Source organism: Amblyomma mixtum, chromosome 4 (assembly GCF_055824585.1).
Source record: "Amblyomma mixtum isolate Tamu chromosome 4, ASM5582458v1, whole genome shotgun sequence".
Lineage (NCBI taxonomy): Eukaryota > Metazoa > Arthropoda > Arachnida > Ixodida > Ixodidae > Amblyomma > Amblyomma mixtum.
In genome coordinates, this window is record NC_143015.1 from 149,066,609 (window position 1) to 149,088,743 (window position 22,135).

A 22,135-nucleotide genomic window follows, 5' to 3' on the forward strand; every position below is an offset into this window, starting at 1 on the left:
AGAAATGCGGTTATTATGTCTCTTTCTCGTTCTGGAAGTTAGCGGACGTTACCTACAACCCAAAACATTAGGTTTGGTTTGGTTTGGTTTGGTTTATGGGGTTTAACGTCCCAAAGCGACTCAGGCTGTGAGGGACGCCGTAGTGGAGGGCTCCGGAAATTTCGACCACCTGGGGTTCTTTAACGTGCACTGACATCGCACAGTACACGGGCCTCTAGAATTTCTCCTGCAAAGAAATTCTAGCCGCCAAAACATTATGGTACACTCCCAGTGAGACGACGAAAACACTCGGAGTTTCTGTGGGGGCGAGTTGGTTCGTTGTGACGAAGCTTGCATTGTTTGAAACACACAGAGAGATACGAAGTAGATAACGCATGCGTCGGGGGCCAAGCATGAAATGTAGAATAGTACAGCACACTATGAAATAATCCACACCTGATTTACGACTGACACTCCTTTGAGCGCGCGTGGACTCTGTTTTCGGCTGCCAGATTCTGTGCTCCGGTCCGGTTCAGGTGAACTAAACCGAATTACGTCCCGTTGAATTGAAGCGAACACAAGAACACACTCCTTATAACCCACATGTGCGGATCGTACATGGGAGCAGTCACGAGGATTATGCCTTTAACTGGCTAGAATATCTATCCCGACAACCTGTTGTAGAAAGTGGTATGAGGTATAGCATCATTGGCGTTTAGCGTCTACTGGCTAGCTATCCCTTCTCCAGAAGCTTTCTTTTTTTACTATTTACTTCCGAACAGTTAACCCATATCATCATGGCCGAGAAATTACAAAGATAGGGTGAGGGAGGGAAGGTTCACAGCAGTAGAGTAATAAGCATACAAGATGAATTACAGCACAAGTCCAGTGAGCTTTGTTTCATTGAATTCGACAGAACGAAATTAACACTGCTGAAAGTGCCCTCTGCTGAATAAATAGCTTTTGCCAGGCCGGTGTTATGGTATGCTCACATAAATGCGCTCATTCAAGTTATAACTATTGAAAGGTGTCCTCCCATATCCATCACGTGGTACACTGCCTCTCGAATGATCTGGCTTGCTATCTTTTAGGCACAGGGCCATTCACGATAGAAGAGTTGCTCACGGGGATCAGACGCATCATTTTCCTGCTTTTGATAATCTTCAGAATAAACGACGCAATGTAAAACTAATATGCGAATATAAATAAAAACTAAATAAAAGTGGTGTGAGTGGCTACAGGCACTATCTCTCTGAATGAAAATTTTATTCACTCAAGCCAAACGCTGTAAGTAATAAATCACGAAGACGTCGCTAGCCGTCGCGTTAGAGTGGGTCTTACTTGAAACCCCTGCGGTCAAAAACGCGTATCAACATTTGCATTCATGAGTCTCCTCCCATCTGGACCCATCCGCTTTTAAAAGACGCCAAACCGGAAATTCTCCTATCATTTCGGGATCTCCCCCCTCACTCCCACCCTTTCTTTCTCGCTTTTCATTGTTGCCTAGAGATCTGCACCGTCCTTAGTGACGTAGTGCCGTCCCTACTTAGATAAGTATTCGGATAGATAGACTCTGAAAAGCTTGGAAATAAAAAGAAAAAGGTAACAGTAGTTTCAGTTAAAGCACTGGCGCCGATTCAAAATCGAAAGCGGGGTGCATCCCACAACAAGTATGAGAGTGGAAAAGTAAAAAAAAAAGAGAGAGAATGAGGAATAATAGTCCTAAGCAGGCGCGAGATTGCCTCGGATACGGTTTTGCAGGGTACTACTACAGCACGCTCGAATAGCACGGCGTTAAAAGAGATAGCTACGAGCTTCTCGCAAAGCGAGAAAGCCACGATGAGTCAGGGTCAATGCCTAATCCATGCAAATGGCTGCCGAGGAGAGATCCTATCCTCCATCCCTTCAGGCCTTAATCCAGAGAGATTAGGGGGAGCGTGCCAACAATGGCGAGGGTGCTCGGTTCGTTCCGGAAACGCCCCTCCATATCGGAACCCATCGGGGCTTCCTGTCGACGCGTTCGCCCAGATTACGCTCGGCGTCAATAAAATGAAGAAAGAAAGAAAAAAAGAAAGACGGGAATGCCCCTATACGGAGGAAGGGAACAAGGCATAGCAGGAGGGCAAACAATGGATGTGCGCATGCGTGAACAGAAATGACGTAGACTAATGACGGGACGAAGCAGACGATTTGCGCCGATGGCTTCAGTTTGTATTAACTTTTTTTTTTTAACTCTCGCGTGGGCTTTGCAGACGAACCGCCGACGCGAACGCTGGGAAGGCATTAGAGGGCGCTGTTTTGAACTCTTTTTGTTTTATATTCTGCTGCGATTTAAAGAAATAGATAGAGCCTTACGCGTTTAAGGAAGGCGGAACGTGATCATTCTAAGCCTTAAGGCAATCACAGTCAAACTATGGGGGTGATAAACGGTTCAAGACAGCGAAGGTGACACCTAGGAGCACGGTCGTCACGGAGAGACCGTCTTTAGGGGCCCAAACAGTCGCTGTCAAAAGCGAAGTGCTCAGCATTTGCTTTTGACTACCCCGAAACACCGAGTAGCTTCTTGGATGCCTTCGACATTTAAATGTTTCTTTTTTTGCTTTGGGAAAAAAAAAATATAGAATGTCAAGTGACAATGAATAGATTGACTGAAGAAAAATCTGGATTGATCTTAGTCTGCAAGGGTTGTTCGTCATCGGCATGCAGATTGATTACCTTGTCAACGTGTCTGACATTTCCGTCGGAAACATTCTCACGTCTTTTCCATTTTTTTTGAAGGACGTGACTGCAGCCACATCTCACGAGTACGGCGTATTTGTCACGGTGAATAATGACCACGAGCTACGTAATATTTAGATTCCTCAGTTTTCACTTCGACTCGCGACGGCTGACAAAATACGAATTTAATTTCCTCTTCGCAGCCGTTTCTCGCACTAAGCTAAGAAAACTGGGTTCTTATGAGTTGAAGATGTTTGGTTCCCAAATGCGCTCCAAGTTTGATTAGATTCCCTGAAACAAAGCCTAACTATCGTTGTCATTAACCCCACCTAAGTCCACTGCATATCGAAACCCTCTCCCAGCCTCCGCGGTGACTGAGTAGTTATGGTGCTCGGCTGCTGACCCGAAAGACGCGGGTTCGATCCCGGCCGCGGCGGTTGAATTTCTTTGGAGGAGAAGTTCTAGAGGCCCGTGTGCTGTGCGACGTCAGTGCACGTTAAGGAACCCCAGAGGCTGGAAATTATTCTGAGCCTTCCGCTACGGCGTTCCTCGTAGCTTGGGTCGCTTTGGGATGTTAAACCTCCATAAAACCAAATTAAAACCCTCCCCTAACTATTCTAAGCCGAGAAATTTTACTATATTTTCCTCATCCAACTTTTTACAACTGCTATCTACGCTTTCCATCCCTTCGAATTCATTGCGTTCCCCTAAAATAGGCTTAATTGGAAGGCTATCGGAGAGGTCTTTGTCCTGGAGTAGACGTAATTAGGATGATCACTATAAACAACCGGTCATGTCCCATCTATATCGGTTTTCGCTTCTTTTCCTCTAAGCGTCATTCACTAGCGTCTTTTCGGATAACCTGAATGTGCACTTTGTAAAGCAAGCATTTCTACAGGACTTCGGCAAGATATCTTCAGTCTCAAGAACCTTTCGTTGAGCCGACAGTAATTATATTAGTCTTGGAGTGAGCACCAATACTCCTCAGTTTCTTTTGCCAACTTCACGTGCTTTTGGATGCATACGTACCTTCACGAAGAGTGGTATCGGGTTGAATTGTATATTTTGAAAACTTATTTACAATATTAAGCACTTATCCGAGGACAGCAGTACATCTCGATTACGAAAAGATGCAGGACTTTAAAATAAAAAAAAAACCCTAAGATGGCTTCAATGAAGAGCAGTAGTACGAAACATATTTATATTAACCAGACGCAGGATTCTGAACGAGGTTGACGCATAACTGATGAACAAACTTTGAATTTAGAAAAAAAAAAGTGTTCCCGATGAAAGCTTCTCGACAGTTCCTGGTAGCTTTATTGTCTGAAGGTATTTTAGGGGTTATACCACATTTCCTCGCTAATCTTCAGCCCTACGAAACGTAGCCCGCGCCGCACCCGTCAGACGAAGAGCAGACGTATCGAACGCCTGGAGAAGCAAGACGGGCTCTGCTTCCCGCTTCGATCGCAAGGAGCGGAAGTGGCGCTACGGTCGCCCCGTTATGCAGCCTCCTTTCCCGATAGATGGATGAGGGGAGCGAAACAGAGAAAAGAGGCGACGACGGAAAGCGGGGAGCATGTCCAGCCCGAGCCGGCATCTGTGCCAGTCGGTGCTCTGGCCTGCGTCGACGGCGGTCTGCGCAGGGACGTCGGCCCTTAGGTCGCCTCACGATGCGTCGCGCTACGCATGGTTTCATTCGTACGGTCTAGGCAATAGAAAATACGCCGCTACGGAGATGTATTCATCGCTAAAAAACGTTAGAAAACGCCGGCTTTGGCGTGCGCTTAAAACTTGCCTAGAAGTCTAGGAATTTCTTCGAGTGTTTAGTTGTCAGAACGGAAGAAAGCAGGACTTCGAGACGTGAATATGTTTCGCATCCTTCAAACGAGACAATGTCCGTACATCTCGGAATACAAGATAGGTTTTCGGCGTTTTTCTGAGCGGATGAAGGCGATGACGTAAACAAATAGCACCTCGGAAGTTGGTTTCGCATGCGTTACCTGAGATGCCGGCCTCACGTAGATCCAAGGCACAGCGGTTTTGTCTAATTTATTGCTGTACGATGCTCGCTATCTGCACCCGCTCATTCGAAGTTGATGCGAAACTGATCTCACCTGGGCAGCAGAAAACGTCGAGTGACGATCGAGCGGACGACCACAGTGGCGTTAACGTTGCAGTACCTGGCTACGAGAGGTCTTCAACGGACTCGACCGGTGGACGTCGTAGTTCGTGGAAAAACGACGCGGACGAGAAGAGAAGCGGAGGTGGTGTCTACAAACTGGAGAAGCGGCTACCCAGCGCGCTCATTATCGGCGTCAAGAAAGCCGGTACGCGGGCGCTGCTGGAGTTCCTGAGGCTACACCCGGACGTCCGAGCTACGGGTCCCGAAACGCACTTCTTCGATCGCCACTACAATAGAGGCATAGAGTGGTACAGGTGAGATGCATACTGTAATGTTTTCTGCTTTTCTAGCTTTTGAGTTAACTACATAAGACGTGAACGCGAAAGCTAACCGAGCAAGCAGGCAAGACGGAACGGCATTAGCAGGGCTGTTGAATGCTCGCCAGTATAATGTGAGTTTAACAATAGTTCTCGCAATTGTCATTTGCTGGAAAGATAGTCAACACTGATAGGCTCGGCAGTGAGTAGCAGCCGAGTAATAATAAATGTTGTAATTCATCGACGTTACGCTTTTCCACAGTGAAACTAAAGTTACCACCAGGTATAGTGACGCAGTTAATTTTCAGGACAACTCCTGCTGTCATTAATGCTTGCCATAAAGTACGATAGAGGGACATATAGGCTAGTTGAATTTATTCTCGGTCACTCAAGGGGCGTTTTGCAAGTAAGTGACACCGCAGGGAGGTGTATAACCACAAAGCAGCGTTGCCAGATTGGAAAGTGGCGGCGATACCAAAACCTCGTAAATTTTTCACCAGATTTCACCAGAAACTAAAATTACATTAAAAAAAAAAACAAAAGTAAGCCTTCTTCGAACACTCATTTTATTAATAACATAGAATCATTTCGTTTAGCCTTTAATCATCACTTTTAGCGTCATAGACGTCTGAACGGAACCTGCGTAGCATCGACAAATTTCACGCAGCACATCTCCCTGAAGGCCAACGTTGTGCGAATCCGTGCAATGGCATCCAAAGTTTTCAGTGACATCTTGTTCCGGTACTTCGTCTTCACACACGTGACTTGGCTGAAGACCCGCTCTACCAACGCATTTGACACTGGGCTCGAAAGACAGGCCAGTGCATACAATGCCAGTTCTTTGTAGGGTTTTTCACCCAGGGCGTTCACATGGCAGGCGACGGAACCTCGCCAGCCACACCGACTGATTCGCACAAAAGCGCCCCATCCTAGGAAACGATGAAATAAGTGAAAATGTCAGCAAATTCCTGGATCTCGTGGGCAGTTCGCTGAAAGCGCAGCAGACTGAGGCTGCCACACTCAGGCGGCGGCAGTGGGCTACCCACGCGCCTTTTTGGCTCGCGAAACCTGCACCTTCTGCGGACGAGCATTGCCGGTAGTTGATTGTCTCGGCAGAGTGGTTTTCCCCAGATATCACCAGTTTTTGTCTGGTGTAGTAGTTCGCCTACTTCGACACCCGGAGGTCTAAAATTTCACCAAATTTTTGAAATCTGGTGGCGAATTTCACCAGATGGCAACGCTGCCACAAAGCTCGTGCTATTTGACCTTATCTTTCTGACATGTTCTGAGAGCGGACGCGATATAGAAGTGACAAATGCATGACTCCCGCTAAAAACCTCATCACTGGCATGACGTGCATGACAGGTAATGCGAATTAAAGGTTGCCGCATCTATCAAATGATCTGACTGTATAAAGTAATTCATTTAGGCTAAAGGCAGGTATTAAAAACATCAGGCCGGATTCGAGCCCACGACCCTTCGGTTACGAGCCAGGCCCGCTACCGTTCAGGTCACGCATGGCACATTTGCATTACTTCGAAAGAAGCTGGAGTTTATATGTATTGTGTAGTTTTTCATGGAAAGTGATGTCTCACTACAGTATGCTAACTAGTGAGTGTGTGTAATTAGAGAGGACCATAGGCCACCCGTAAAGAGGAGCTTATGCGTCTCCGTGATTTTTTTTTTCATGAAATTTGTGAAAAGGTACCAAAATGTTTCTACTTAATTCCGCCTCTACAATGTATTTAGTAAGTTGGCTGTGTTGCAGAACGACAGTGTGTTACAGCCAAGCACGCTTTACAGGAGACGGCAAAGTATCGCGATCGCCTAGAGTAATTAATACTAGGCGTGTCGTATGACTCTCCAAAACAGTATTAATAAGTTTAATAACTATCAGTTCGGCTGAATCTTCATGTCTGAGCCACATGAAGGTTATTCAGTTTTTTTTTTTTTAGAAATCCTACGTATTTCGACTTACGAGGTCGAACGCGGCGGAAATGCAAATAGTTGCAAAGCACGCCAAACCCATAAGCTACAATTGCTATGAATGCTATTAATGAATACTATTCATGTCGTTAATGAATGTTAACACTCTAAAACCGAAGGAGGGATGATAACACACGCCCGTGTAATCCTGGGCACAGAATTAATTTAGACCTTCTGGGTTTCTTTAGCGTGCACCGAAATTATCTGTAAACGGCGCCTCTGTATTTCTCCTCCCTCGAAATGGGGCCGGTGTTGCCTAGCGCGAACCCACGACCTCGTGGTTAGTTGCGTAGCGCCACATCGCTCGTTTATGAATGAGCGATCTCACTATCGGGACCAAACGAAGTGCGCACGGAACAATGCTAATGAGGATGGGGAAAAATTATGAAGGTACTGATGTTGATAGAACCTGAACAAAAACGTGATATTTAGACCCGCACGGAGAAAGGTTGCCGTGCATCGTCATTGAAAGCTAACACGCCATTGCGCCACTTAGAAGGTCTAATTATTTTTTTTTTTTTTCTGCAGCAGCAGCAACTTTAAAACGAAATTTGTCTGTAGCAAACGGCGCTACCATCGCAGTGTTTTGTGACCGAATACCCTCGAGTTTAGCCGCTGGCTGTAACGAATGCTTCGCAGTTTGATACAGGCTGTAAATGGTATTATGGCCGGGAAAGCGGGGCTTTAGGAAGAGTACTATCTGACGGGCTTTTTAGAATGGATTACCGGGTGGAGCGTCAGACAGAGTTATCAATCCCACTTTTTGAAATAAAAGTGTACGAGGGGGGGGGGGGGGGGGGGTGATGTGGACAGAGATAAAAAAGCTTTTGTTCTTCATTTGCAAATTGATTCACGTGGTAGTATTTGTTCTGTAGACTTAGCCTTTTGTAAAGGCTACTCGACAATATACCATATTCACACTATCAATCAGGTTACAGAGAAATGCACAAAATACAACCAACCCCTACATGGGGCGTGCATAGATTTCAGGGAAGCTCTTGACACATTCAAAACCTCATCAGTCATGCAGTCATTATGGAACCAAGGTGTAAAAGAGGCTTATATAAATGCAGTGGAAGCTATCTATAGCGCTTTTGCACGACCACCATATATAGTTCTCCATAGAGAAAGCAATAACATCCCAATGAGGAAAGCTGTCGGACAGGGAGACAAGATCTCTCCAGTACTATTCACCCCCTGTTTACAGAAGGTGTTCAGGATCTCGATTTTGAAGAACTTGGGACATGAGTTAATGTAGATACCTTAGTAATCTGTGATTCGCGGGTGACTTTATGTTGCTAAGTCACTCAGGAGATGAATTTCAAAGCGTAATCAATGACCTAGACGGGCAAAGCAGAATGGTGAACCTAAAAATTAATATGAAGAAAGCTAAACTAATGATCAGTACTCTTGGAAGGAAACAGCAGTTTACTATAAGCAGCGGAATGATGGAAGTGGCAAGGGAATACGTAACTTAAGGCAGGTAGTGTCCGCTGACTCCGGCCACGAGAGTGGAATAACTAGGGTAGCAGTAACGGCCTTGAGAGCATTTGGTAGACGCTCTCAGATTATGAACGAAAGCTTACCAGTATCCTTAATGAAAAAGAAAATACATAACAGATATATCTTAGCAGTACTCACCTATGGGAGAAATGTGGAGGCTAACGGAAAGGGTTCGACTTAAATTGAGGACTAATCAGTGACCTGTCGAAAGGAAAATGATAGGTGTAACGTTAAGAGACCGAAAGAGAGCAGAGTGCGGCAGGAAACGAACACGATGTGATGAGGTCCTAGTCGAAATAATAAAAAAAAAAAATTGGACATGGCCAGGGCATGTAATTTGAGGGCAGAATAACCCCTTAAGGCAACTGAGCGGACTTCAAGAGAGGGAAACCGCATCAGGGGTCGGGATTCCCACCCCGCTAATAAACAGCGGCAATGCAACCCTACAGCATACGTATTTGGTTTTTAAATTCGAAACCAAGAGTTTTGGTTTTCCTATAGGAACGCTAAGCCGTCTTGGAATGTATTACTATACAAATGAGGATACAAGGATTAAATATGACTGGATCGCACCAGCTGCGAGGAATAATTGATAGACGGCGTGACAGCCACTAGCATGCCACTCAAAGGAACATTAGGTGGAGATGGAATCTCAATCACACATGGCACTGGCTACTCATCGATCTCAGCGGAATGAGTTGATCTAGACCTGCGTCGCTGCCTATGCTGTAGGTTGCGTTTCTTGTCTGATGCAGAGTGAGAGAGATGAGCTGGCATTGTAAAGATCTACGAGGCACACGCTTATGCACGGCTAGAAATTTTGAGCTCTGTTCGTAAGGGATGTTTTTCTCGTACCAGCTCAGAGTAAAAAGGAAACACTGTTAGGCTATAAGCACACCTGGTGCCGATCTACGTTTCGGCTTTTATTTTCTCTGTAGTATTAAATGCGAAAAAATAAGCGATTTTGGTCAGTGGAGTATATATATCCAAGCCATAGAACTTCACCTATGGTGACCCACATGTCATGCATATATTTTACCTGTGCCGTAGCTGCTCCAGTGGGATAACTAATGCGATTTGATTCGCAATACCTCATGAATACATGCAGATGGTTATGCAGAACCCTTCTAAATTCGTCCCAAAAGCACTTACTACGAAAAAACCTGATATGTCTCACTCCCTTTATTCCCTACAACGGCGCCCTTCCTGCCATAGTTTTGTTTCCTTCCAGGGTATATGTGCGTAGTTATTCTGGCCACAGCGTTAAGAACGACGCAAACGCCTGTTATTTAAATATGTTTTTGCGCTGCAGTTCTGCACTGCCTAAAGCAAGCGACAGTCAAGCGAATGTCGAAACAATATCAGAAATGAACACGGGAGAAACACAACAGATACAAGAAAAGATGTATCTTGTGAAATCGCATTGCGGAAAATTTTAAATTTATTCAATGTGGACTTTGTGCAGCAGGTCTTAAATCCCCAGGAATGTCACATATTTCCCACTAATGAAGTTAAAAACTTTGCTCACTAATGTATGAAATAAAATCGACGTGAACTTTGCCTTCTTCCCATTTCCGCCGAGACAGCTTAGTCTAAACAGGAACAGTTATTGCGCTTATTTTTTGCGCAACTTAACCTAACCTAACGCGGACACCCATTAACTTATGGAGAACTCCCTTTGTGGAAAGTACGGGAAAATTTCTGGATGAAGTTTATGTATGATAAAATCTAAACTCGCGCAGGCCTCATTATCCAAATAAACTTAGATCCCGATCGAGGTGTCTTTTACTAGCCGGTAACCGCTATACATCGCTGTTTCCGAAGCCATCGTAAGCACGTTCCGATTCGTGGCGTTGTCATTAAAATGATTTGAAAACCTTAAATAAATGGAAGCTCTTTCACACGCGAACCGCACATTTGCAGCTGAGCAGCATGCCGCCAGCAGAGCAACGAGAAAGAAATAAGGCCGAAAAAAAAAAATGCGACCTGACTCGTTCGACACACCAAATAGCGCAAGGCACACAAAGCCCAACTACGCAGGACCGCGTCTCTTAAGGCACTTGCGAGCCCTGATTAAGTAGCCAGGAGAACGAACACCAGCAACGCCCGGAAATGAAATTCGCTACACGCCGACCTCGCAATAGCAGCCCGGGTGGGAACGGGGCAATCAAAAGGTGCCTTGCGTGTAGAGGGCGTCAGGTTGGGCGGCGATTAATAAACAGTAAATGACACGCATTAAGGGGGAGCGCGACAGGTCGTGAGCAGGACGCCGTGTGTCGCTCCCCACCGCCCATACTTCTTTTTTATCTAGCGCTCGTTATGCGGCTTTCTTATCGTTTATTTATCTTTTTTTTTGAACACCCTCGGGTGCTGCTCTTTCCTTGCTCCCGCACCGTAGTGACTCTCTCCACCCCCAGATGGCGCTTCGTACCGTCGCAGCAAAGGCCTTCGCCTGATGCAGCTGCGTGGCGACCACTGGGGGGGACCGTGACAAACGTTTGTAACGCTAGTGGCCTGGCATTACGTCATGGAGCTGCCAACTTCGTGGGAACGTGATCTTTTCAATTTTATTTTTGTTTCGAAAGCTTGTCTTATAGCAACATGTGGGGTTACCTGCACATTATGGGCATTTATGCCACCTATAGGTGCTTATAATAGCAACACCTGTAGGCGACTACAGGTACTGTAAGGCGAGAGTGAGAAATGAATTTTAATGAGGAAAAGGTGGAGAGGTAGGAACAAATTACTGACGTGCCTCAAGATAAAAACTGCCACCTCTTCGCCCGTGTGAGCATCACGGGCACCTGAAAAGTGGCCCGGCAATAACGGTTAACTGTAGCTCAAGTGGCAGACACTGCATTTGATGACGGAAGTCTCTCTAAGCGACTGTAGGTTCCTGCACCTAATCCATAGGTACCACGACTACGTAGATACTGTAAGCAGTCGCGGTCGCGGAGGCAGTTTTAGTGCAGGAATCTTGCTGGCTCCAGCTCTTATTGCCGCCTGTCATATACCCTTAACATTATTTTCTTCAGTATCCTCGAGCTCAACTTGCGCAGAATTGTTTCTTCAATTATGCTCTGGCGGTTCAGACAACCTGAGCAAGTGTTGACCGGTGTAACGTATGAGTGTTTTCTTTGGGGCTGAGAGTGTAAAGGAAGCCTCGGCAGCAAGCCGGCATAATCGACAGAACCGAATCTAAACACGTAGTGTTCTGAGTGTCCCCCATTTGTATCGTGAATTACCGATTAGTAGGAGCCTCAGCTATCGTTTCTCCGTAAGTCTAGCGGCGCATCGTTCGCGACATCTATCTGCTTCTCTCCGTATGGCTCGCTGTACGCTAATGGCTGGTCTGGGCCGGTCAAACGCCTCTGAATTTTTATGCGAAGGCGGCTTTTCTTTATTTATTTTTTTCACAAGACAAATTGCGTCATACCCGCTCTTGTTACATCCCTTCGCTTTCTCGCTACAAATGCGTGGATGTGTGGAAGTACTATTACAGTCCACCCTATCCGTAAAAACAGAAGGAGTCAAAAGAAATTAATCGAAAGAAATACAATGATGCGAACGTGACGATTCGAAAAAAGAGAGAGAAGCCAAAACAGAAAGCTATATCCGTCGCCTTTCGCGGTAAATAAAGGCACGTTAATAGCACAAATTAACCAACTTAGGTAAATAGGAACTCGAAAACAAAGGAGCATATGGTCAGTGGAATGGGTTAATTATACAACGGCCGCTTACAGCTAACCCTGTCGCAATAAAAGGGGCGCTTTTTATTTTACTAACAGCAGGAAGGTGGTCAGGCCGTTTTAGTGAATAATGTATGTAGGAAGGCCTGGCTTCCAACCTTCCTTTTTTCCTCCTTCTGTCTCTTTCATCCTTTATTCCCTAGGGCAATAAATAAAAGCCAGTAGACGAGCTACTCGGGAAATCCCCTATTTTTTCCCTTTCTTGCCCCAGGGTGCGGTTGCACGTGACTGCGCGCCTAGAAAAAAAGAAAACAGAGCAATGACAAGGAACGTTGAATGAGATGTCTAGAGACTAAAAAAAAAACTGCTGCAAACAATAGAGGGAAAGTTGTCCCATCAGTAGCCGCCGAAGAACACACGCAAAAAAAAAGAGAAATAAAGCAAGCCGTAGAAAGAGGAAAGCGGATAAAGTTGGAAGCGAACACGAACCCTTACCAAAGAGACAATGAAAGAGAAGAAAAAAATGCCACAAAAAAACTCCTCTTTGGCCGAGAAACAAAAGGGAATAAATCATTCCCCTGGAGCGTTGTGGGCGAGGTATTTCTAGCCTTCATGGTCGGAAGTGGTTTTTTTTTCTTGTTTTTAGTTTCCTTTATTGCCAGCTATACCGCTACTCTTCCCGCCATCATCCCTTTCTCCCGGCCCGGCCAGACGGGAAACAAGAAAACACAAACCGATGGATTTACAAGTACGCGGGTATACACGAACGTGGCTCGCCTGGAGGGATGAAAGCGAGAGGGGAGGAACGGTAAAGGGGGGCGTAGGGAAGCCGTGAGGGAAGGCGTTGTTTTAGGCGCGCCCCTACAAGAAATATAGAGATAAAAGAAGTTAAGTCGTTGGGTGGGGGGGGGGGGGGTGGGGGGGGGGAGGCGGCGATGCGGGGTGGGCCGCAATCAATGCAGAGTCACGTTTTCTAATAAAGCTGTTTCCTTGTTTCGGGCACGCGGGGTGGGGAGAGGTATCGGGAAAACGGGACGGAACAACACGGCGCTCGACAATGACGTCACAAATCATTGCGTTGCAAAACGAAATGAAAGTAGAAAAAGGAATCACTGCATCAGAAAAGTGCAGCTGAGAATTGAGTTTTGTTGCTTCCTACCCCCAGCTCCCTCTATTTTGGTTCTTTCCGCACATTTTTTTTTTCTAAATATAATTTTAACGCCGTGATTTCTGCTATCTGCTTACGCTCGCCCGCTTCCTTTCTTTCGTCCTCTTCTCTTCTGTGTATACCTGTTTTTTTTGTTCTTCTTTCTTCGAAGCTGCTCAGGTTCATACGTTCGCGCCATAAAATTGCTTGCCCAGGCGGTGAGCGCAACCATGCCGAGACCCGAAAACAATTCTCCAGGTCGTATCTCGTTTTGTGTACACTTTTTCTTTCGTCTCTTTATTTTGTTGCTGTTGTTTACGTTGCAATCGCACAGACACGCTTTGCTTGTCGCTGTCATTCGCGGACGAAATTATTTCCCGCCCTCGTCTCTCGCTTGCTCGTCGGCATCGTCACGAAATGGTTCCCGGTTGCGGGGATATGTTCTCGTGATGCTAGATATATATAGCTATGACGGAAGCAATATCTAGGCGCCCTATTCCTTCTTTACTTCTTTTTTCGTCGCGGAGTGTCGACAACGCACTAAATTAAGTGTAAACGCATTACAGAGAGATTTAAGATGAAAACTGCGTGTCCGGAAACGGGCTGCAAGACGTTTCCATCCGACAGAGAACTTAAGCGTGGTGCTTTTGCTATATGAAACGATCACGTTCAGGAACGGTCGCCTACTCTTCTAGAGCACGGAGAATTACAGTCGGGGACAAAAGTCTCCGGACCACGTGTTCCTCAAACAAAGCTTATAGCTCAACTATCAGACAGCCGCAGGAGGCCGCACTTGTGGAGATGAAAGAACAAAAATTTAACTTTTACTTCTACAAGTGTGGTCTCCAGCCGCCAACTAATGGAAGAGCTATCGGCTTCGTTAGAGGAACATGTGGTCCGGAGACTTTTGTCCCCGACTGTACATTCAGTAGTGGAATGTATGTATACGCCTGCACTGCGTATCATTAATACGTTACTGCAGGAGAACATCCAAGAGATTTGCGTTGCGTTTTGATAGTCTTGCTGCATCGCGTACGTCAAAAATAGGAGTGAATTGAGGTACAGCACGGTTCCCACTCAGAACATGTAACTAGTACCCCAGCCCTGATTACTGCCAAGATTTGGCCATCACATATTCTCTTGTTGTCTCTCTTCCTAATTTTTTTTTTTTTTTTGCAAAGAAATGGCATTGTTTGCCATGGACTAAGGAAGAAGACACGCGACAAACTCTGTTCCTGTTGTTCAATAAATGTATGTGGAAGACGCCGCACTGATCACTTGTTTCATTACAGATTTAAGGAAGCATCGCACTAAGATTCCAATGAATGCAAATTAGGTGTTTTCTCAAAAGGGGGACAGCACTCTACAGTCCTGCGCCTACGGTGATTTGACACAGTGCGTTTGTGTATCGCAGTTTGTTTCTTAGTGGCAGTCCAGAAGCAGATCCACAATGAATAAATATCCAAGGCTGGGGGGGGGGGGGGGGGGGGGGGCAAGCAACGCCTTCTTTCTGGAGCTCCTTATCTCGAAGATCTTATCACTGCAGTAAGTGGTGCAGGCCATCTCGGGAAACGTTGCACTAATGCCGATGCAACAATCTTTTCCAAGTGAGTCTGTAGCTCTTTAAAGTAGGCCCTTTCAGTAACATAAACTCTGCTCATTCACTAATTGTTAAGAAGGTACATACGCCAAACTGTCATGGTCTATCTCTTTCCACCGCGAGTTAAAAAAAATGCCTGGTCCAAAAAGAATTGCTGGCCGAAATAAGGTGCGTGCGGTTACGTGCATTTCGGCGGCCTGTTCACGGCAAGGAGGCCAGAAAGCCTTTGAAGCTGTCAGCTTTGAAGAATATCCACAATCGAGGCCACGATTCTGTGTTTTTGAACGAAAAAAAAAGGCGAGGAAAAAATGGGCAGAGAGTTTGTTTCGAACAGGGCTACGCTTCGGTAAAAACGCTCTACCAAATGTTCAACATTTTTGTAGGTTCTCTCTTTTAGCGTTTTACTGCGCAGTTTTCCTGCTCTTAAGGCGTTACAGTACAGCTCATACGAAACGCTTGTTTACTTCGGCGTCTCTTCGGGGCTCTCAAAAACTTTCCATCCTCCTGACAGCACTCCAGTACCCTTCCAAACTTCCTTCTTACCCACTGCTCACGAGGCCGCCGCTATTCCATCTAAGTGTTCTCGAGATGGTGTCAACTTCTTAGCCGTGCGAGGCCTTAAAGCCTTCGCCTCTCCGACGGGCCTGGCTTGCCTTGTCTCGGCTCGTGGCTTTCTTTTATTCTTTGGCCTCCGTATACCGCCGGCTTGTTTGTCGCTGGCACTGAAGCAATGTGTGTGAGCGTGCATGTGGCTGGCGTGGGGCGTCTAGAAGTGTCGCATTGATCTTCGATGGATCGATAATGGCCGAGTGAAATCGACTCTTCGGGTCGATTCGGCTGCCGATAAAAGGCAGAAGAATGGGTGTTTGAGGAAGGAATCGATGCATGCGTTCTGACAGGACCGGCCACCGCCGTTACTGGGACGGGCTTAGCGTGTGCCTTGTCCAAGTGGACGACTCTTGTTGAAGTTTCTGGGCCTGGGAACTTTAGCGTGCGAGCTTGTTTGGAGTTCTCTTTTGTCTCGGGCCGGCAATAGGGGCAACGCGTGATGTTTGCGCGACGAGTGCCGTACTTGGCTTTGATGGTTTTCACTGTCGGGAACGGAAAACAACGAATTAACTTTTCCCAACTAAGGGAATTATAATTTCTCGAACGTGATTATCGCCTTGGTTTTTGTCTTCTCTTCTCCACAGAAAATGATGAAAGAGCCTGACTAAAAGGCCGCACTTAATTCTAACCTATTCGTAATCAACTTTATTTCTCGGAAAAGATTGCTAACCGTTTAGCTTATACTACTTACTTAAGCTAGAAGTGCAGTAAATGACTACCTATATTTTCAATTAGGGCAGCTTTAGCCCAACCTGTCGCTTGGGTGCCGAAACTGTATATATTTTTTTTATTTTGTTGCCTTTATCTCAAACTGTACCTGAAAGGCTTTTAGTAAATGGCGCTATCCCGTGATCGGCCGCTTTTGGCTACGCTGAAACGGCCTCCAAGCGTTCGGCTTAACGCAGTCGAGAGTGCATCACGACGAGGGAAGCGGATGTTCTTTTTTGTACACCAAGCGATGGTGTGAGCGCCCTAGAACTACTCTACCGTCACATGGTTCCCAGTGGGCATTGAAACTCTCTGGGACGTACCATGGACGTCCTGGATGTCCAGAGGACGTCCAAGAAAGCTTCAGTGCTTATCGTGTTCCGTGTAAAGCCAAACCTGGGCAACTTACCTTAGTGAGTCTGCGGTCATGACGTTATGGTATACTATTCACATGTTCTCAGCTTTATCCTTCGGTGCAGGACTTTCAGAAATGTCACCTTCATTCATTCATTCATTCATTCATTCATTCATTCATTCATTCATTCATTCATTCATTCATTCATACTGTCAGCCTAAGCAGGATATTACACGAGTGGAAACTTTTGAATAAATGCCCCTTCAAAAGGAGGTACATTTCAACAACTATAAAAATCCGACACAAAACATAAGCAAATGCAATGAACACAAAGGAACAAAAAATCTACCGTTAACACAAAAAACGCATATGCAGAGGCACAACTATCTTTTAAGTGCGTTATGGTTCAAGTATGACTTTAAGCTTCCAAGAAAAATGCAGGTTCGTTCAGTCGTTATGACCGCATTAGCAGTCCCTGTATTTTGATACGGCGTTCCCAACACTATTGTCCCCGTGTTCTTTCCGCGCAGGTTGCAGATGCCACTAACCCTGCCTGACCAGATCACCATGGAGAAGACGCCCAGCTACTTTGTGACCCCGGAGGTGCCGGCGCGCATTCGCGCCATGCGACCCGACGTTCGCCTTCTGGTCGTCGTCCGTGACCCCGTGACCCGGGCGCTGTCCGACTACGCCCAGACGGCATCAAAGCGTCCCGACACCACGCTTCCCTTCGAGGTGTTGGCCTTCAGCAAACGCCGGAGGAAAAGAAGTGACGTCACTTTGCGTCGTCGAGACCCGTCGTCTCGCAAGGCACGTGCCGAAAGCGGGAATGCTACGTTCGCTAGTGGCGGAACTAAATCTCCCCGTGACTCTAAGCGTAAGAGAGAACGGGTTTATAATAGTGGATCAAAAAAAGACGACGCGTTCGCCTTTCCCAATAAACAGCCAAAGGATAACAAGAAGCCCTTCGATGAAGACAGACAGCTCAACTCTGTAGATGCCGGGAGAGGGTACGTAGCAGCCAGGAACGGCAATGCTTACGGCGAAGAAGACAGTGAAGCTGACGCCGTCACAAGCAAGAGCCAAGATGCCTTCACCACTGAGGCCATTGTCAGAAACAGCGAACTGAACATGGGAAGCAGGGTTTATGGCAGCGGTTATGCAAGTGCAGTAAGAAGAGTACAAGGCAGCCAGATGAACCAGGTGACTAACAATATCAACGTTCCGGAAAACAAAAATGAAAATGCCGCTATTACCGGCCAGCTGCACAGTGAGGCCACTGAGAAACATAATGCAGTAGAGGAAGGCGGCAGCATTCACAACACTGGGAGAATCTTCAAGAGTGGAGAAGACCACATGATGTCTAGCCAAAACTGCGGTGATGTCCTTGACAAGAGCAGCACTTCCTGCAGTAAAAATGGAAGCAGCGATGTAAACGAGTCTTGGTCCGGCATACGAATCGGCCTCTATGCCAGACACTTGACGCTGTGGCTTGCTCACTTTCCCCAGTCCCAGATCCACGTAGTCAGCGGTGAAGAACTGGTCCGGAACCCAGCCCGCGAGATGGCCATGGTCCAGGACTTCCTGGGTCTTAGAAGACTAGTGTCAGAGGATCATTTCTACTTCAACAGAACAAAGGGGTTCCCGTGCTTGAAGAAAAGTGAAGGCAGCGGGAGTCCGCACTGTCTCGGCAAGACCAAGGGTCGGACGCATCCGCGACTCAGCGAAGAGAACCTTCGGAGGCTGAGGAGGTTCTTTGAACCGCACAACAGGAGGTTCTACCGGATGGTGGGTCGAGACTTCCAGTGGGAAAGCGCGAGCTGAACTGCGTAGCTTCTGTGTAACGCCACCACCAAGGACACTCAGGATTGCAACTGACGCTGGTCTGAGAAGGACTTGTGCGGTCATCTTGGGTTGAACTCGCCAATTTGCTGTGGACTTGAAAAGGTTTTACTGACATTGTCAACTTCCAGGCACTCTTGCGAACTTTCTTTTCTTATGAGACCACTTCAGACAAATGATAACTCGATGGTGATAGTTTCCACTTGGCTGATGTGCGAGGGGATGCCTGATTGAGCGGGTGAACAAATACTAAGCACGCGTAGGTGACTGGCGGCAACAAAATACGGGATTTTCGTAGAATCCGTGTTCATTTTGCCGAGTCTGAGAAAGTGCATGTCCCGTCTCCAACATATCACTAAGATTTCCTGCTTTCACATATCACGACAGAACATCACGCAGGCGTCCTGCTTTGCACAGTGGGCGAGGCCAGAAGGTTACGGATCACTGCGACTACCGCACACTGCGCCTTCTGTGTGTGGTGTTATGTTTTGTTTTCAAAACTGTAGCTTAATTAATTATTTTGTCATCCATAGAATGAGCACGGGAACAAAAAAACACCAACAAAAATTGATGCGTCTACTTTCTTGTATTTTGCCTTCGTAGTTAAAGGAGCAAGCACTTAACTATATTTCACTTCGGAGTTTGCTGAAAATAAGGCCTTTCTTTGATAGCTTCTGATGCGGAGGCTACTTAAGCCTACATGCCTGTAGCAGGCAACATCTTTCCCTATGATGGAAGTTGCTCCTTTTGTGCCAACCATGCAAGTAAACCTTAAGAGCAATAATTCGAGACTACCGCATGATGCGTGACTGTGTGAATTCTCGCAAATGAGTAGAGATAGTGCTACGCCGAGTGAGGAGAGTTCTTCCTATATTGAGCCTCAAGTGAGAAGCAAAAACTAGCAGTTGTGTTCAGTTTTTCTTCAGCTCAAATACTACCAACGTGATTTCATGACAATGCTAAAGATATTTCTTCACTAATCCCTCAGACACTATTCTATTGACTAGAAAGCATACACATGCATGAGCTTTACATGTCAGCTGTCCAGCGCATCATCGCCATGTGGGCGACAAGGCTTCTGCATTCTAACCCCCCCCCCCCCCCCCCCCTCGTGATGTCAGGATTCTCTAGCCTCTCGTAGTATTCATTATTGGAATTACGACAGAACGCCGAAGGCACTAGGCAAAATCGGCAGGTAATGTCTTCGCTTACTCTCTTTAATTCTTCATAAAATCGCACAGCGCTGTGAAAGATACAACCGGCATAAACCAATCAAGTTGCAAGTTCCAGCCTGTACGCGAAAGGGCACTGTGATTGGCCATGATCTTGATTAGTTCTCTATCTAAATTGGCCAGTGCAAGGGTACTGGCGTAACACGAGCAGGTCGTGCGTCTCAAGTGTTTGAGAATTCGGCCCCTAACTGCAGGACGTCTAATGTGGCTGCAACAGCACTACGGCATAGTTAGTGAGAGAGAGTGTAGACGTCTTCTTCACGCATTTAGTTACCGTCTGGACGAATGGGTGGGGGAGGGGGGAGTGCAGAGGCTAGCAAAAGTTTCTTCATTATCACCGCGTTTCCCACACACAGTAATAAAATAACCCTTGTAAGCTGCCGCTACCTTAGGACTTAGCGTTTGTGTGCAGTGTGAAATGAAGCTTTAATCTATACAGGCCCGCACTACAGCTGGATATGCGCAGTTCGTGCGAATTTTGTTGAAAACATGGTGAAAAACAGTTTTTGGTGTGCCTCCCCTGGATGCCAGCGCAAGCTGCTCCGCTGGACGTCTAAATATATTGCAGAAGAACTTGCTTTGGGGCTAGTTGGTTCATGATTGTAGTTCAGAATGGCGCAAAAGACACACACACAGGAAACACACAGGCGCTCTTTGTGTCATCCCCTTTTTTCCTGTGTGTGTGTCTTTTGCGCCATTCTGAACTACAGTCTAAATATAGCGCAGAGGAAAACCCATGCACAACTCTGCGTTTCGACCGCGCAGTACCAATGAACCTATCAGCTTACTCTTGTGTGCCGCAGACCTATTACCTCTTAGTCGCGTGCTTCTGAAGGAATCTACAGCTGACGTAAAAAAAAAAATGAATGCCATTTTGTATAAAGCGATCGGCGCAATACGAGAAGGTAATACCTGTGACTGGGAATTTTACCTGAGGTCAGAGTCATCTTCACCGGGAATAGTGATACAGTATGCGAATTCACCCTGATGCACTAAAGTCTGCCGGTTAGTACGTTTCCCCATTAACAGGCATCCAGGACACCGGGCAGCCAGGGCCGCTAAGTCTAGCCGCCTACACTAAGCAGGGACTAAGCTGTCCTCTATCGCACTTCATTTTAAGTGCGGGGTATTCTGCCCATGTCCCGGGGTAGATTTCCACCACTAAAGATACGGAATACTTACACATGGAAACGGAAACAAATTCCCTCTTCTAAACGCGCGAGGTGCTATCAGTTACAAAGTTTTTAACAAAGGTTTCAACCTCCCCTGTTTGCTAACCTCACGACCACTGGTACCGCGTTTAATAGCCTTTTTTTCATTGCTAACTGAATCAAGTTAATTCACTTTGCAGTGTGAATACACCTCTGTTGCCAAGAAGCATTCGTATGGCTAGGGGTAGAAATCTACTCCGGAATCTGGGCAGCACACCCGTCCCTTAAAAGGGAGTAGAGGATAGCTTAATCTTTTTTTATCTCCCACATAGGTGCATTCGTGTTTAGAGTGGATCAAATCTTGTTCTGCAGCAACACGATCATTCTCTTTTTAATAGCGTCACGGATGCTGTAAACACGCTATTTCGAATAATCAAATCCATGCAACGCGTGGTGGTAGCCAGTAGATCTAGAAACACTTGTCCAGAATTCCTTGTAATGTGTGCCAGCGAAGTGCGCAGGGTTGGTAAAGTGCTGCCGAGCGACGACATCAATAATTGAAGCTAGATATAAAAGATGGTGTCTCCGTCTCTTGACATTCGGAAAGTAACTGTACCTGTGCCATTGGCCCAGAATTTCATAACCAGTACTCGTAACTCGTAACTGATAAAATCCTCTTCATTCTCCAATAGCGTTATGACCTGGAGCAGCCTTGAGAACAAGTATGGAGCAGCTCAATGGATTTATTTACCGGGAACAGGAAGGAAGAAACTGGATCATCTGTAAATCTCCCGATTTTTTTGCGCTATATGTTCCGAAATCAAGCAGTGAACAAAACTGATACTTGTTCACCAGGCTTAACGTTCTGTTCCCTTTGAAATGCTGTCACTCCGGAAACTGGCTGAAGACAATCTGTTCTTTCTATGATAATAAAGTGGGAACGTGTTTTGTTGCAAGCCTCTTGTTATTGTTTTAGTCATGGAATGTTTTGACCTTTCAGTGCTGGTCCCATTGTGGTTAATTCTCTCAACGTACGGGGAATGAAAAATCAACAGAGTGTATGAAAAGGTAACCGATACCTACCTATTGTCTTGAAAGCTCAATTGCGTAGGATAAAAACTTTAACCTAACAGGGAGTAGAGGAAAAGACAGGGAACGATGTTGAAAGAGACCCAGC

At 46.2% G+C, this 22,135-nt stretch overlaps 1 protein-coding gene across 1 annotated transcript; it reads left to right on the plus strand.

Annotated features, from left to right (window-relative positions):
- The first annotated feature begins 4,702 nt into the window (after positions 1-4,702).
- Positions 4,703-20,106, plus strand: LOC149348723 (uncharacterized). The gene is made up of 2 exons (XM_089585890.1): positions 4,703-5,133; positions 17,264-20,106. The coding sequence occupies exons 1-2, from the start codon at positions 4,703-4,705 to the stop codon at positions 18,555-18,557; spliced, it is 1,725 nt and encodes a 574-aa protein (XP_089442016.1). The 3' UTR covers positions 18,558-20,106.
- Positions 20,107-22,135: the final 2,029 nt, after the last annotated feature.

Bases quoted from the DNA above. Each gene is read 5' to 3' on its own strand.
- LOC149348723 (XM_089585890.1), top strand. From the start codon at position 4,703: ATGCCGGCCTCACGTAGATCCAAGGCACAGCGGTTTTGTCTAATTTAT. The intron at 5,134-17,263 runs GTGAGATGCATA...CTTTCCGCGCAG, and splicing joins AGAGGCATAGAGTGGTACAG to GTTGCAGATGCCACTAACCC.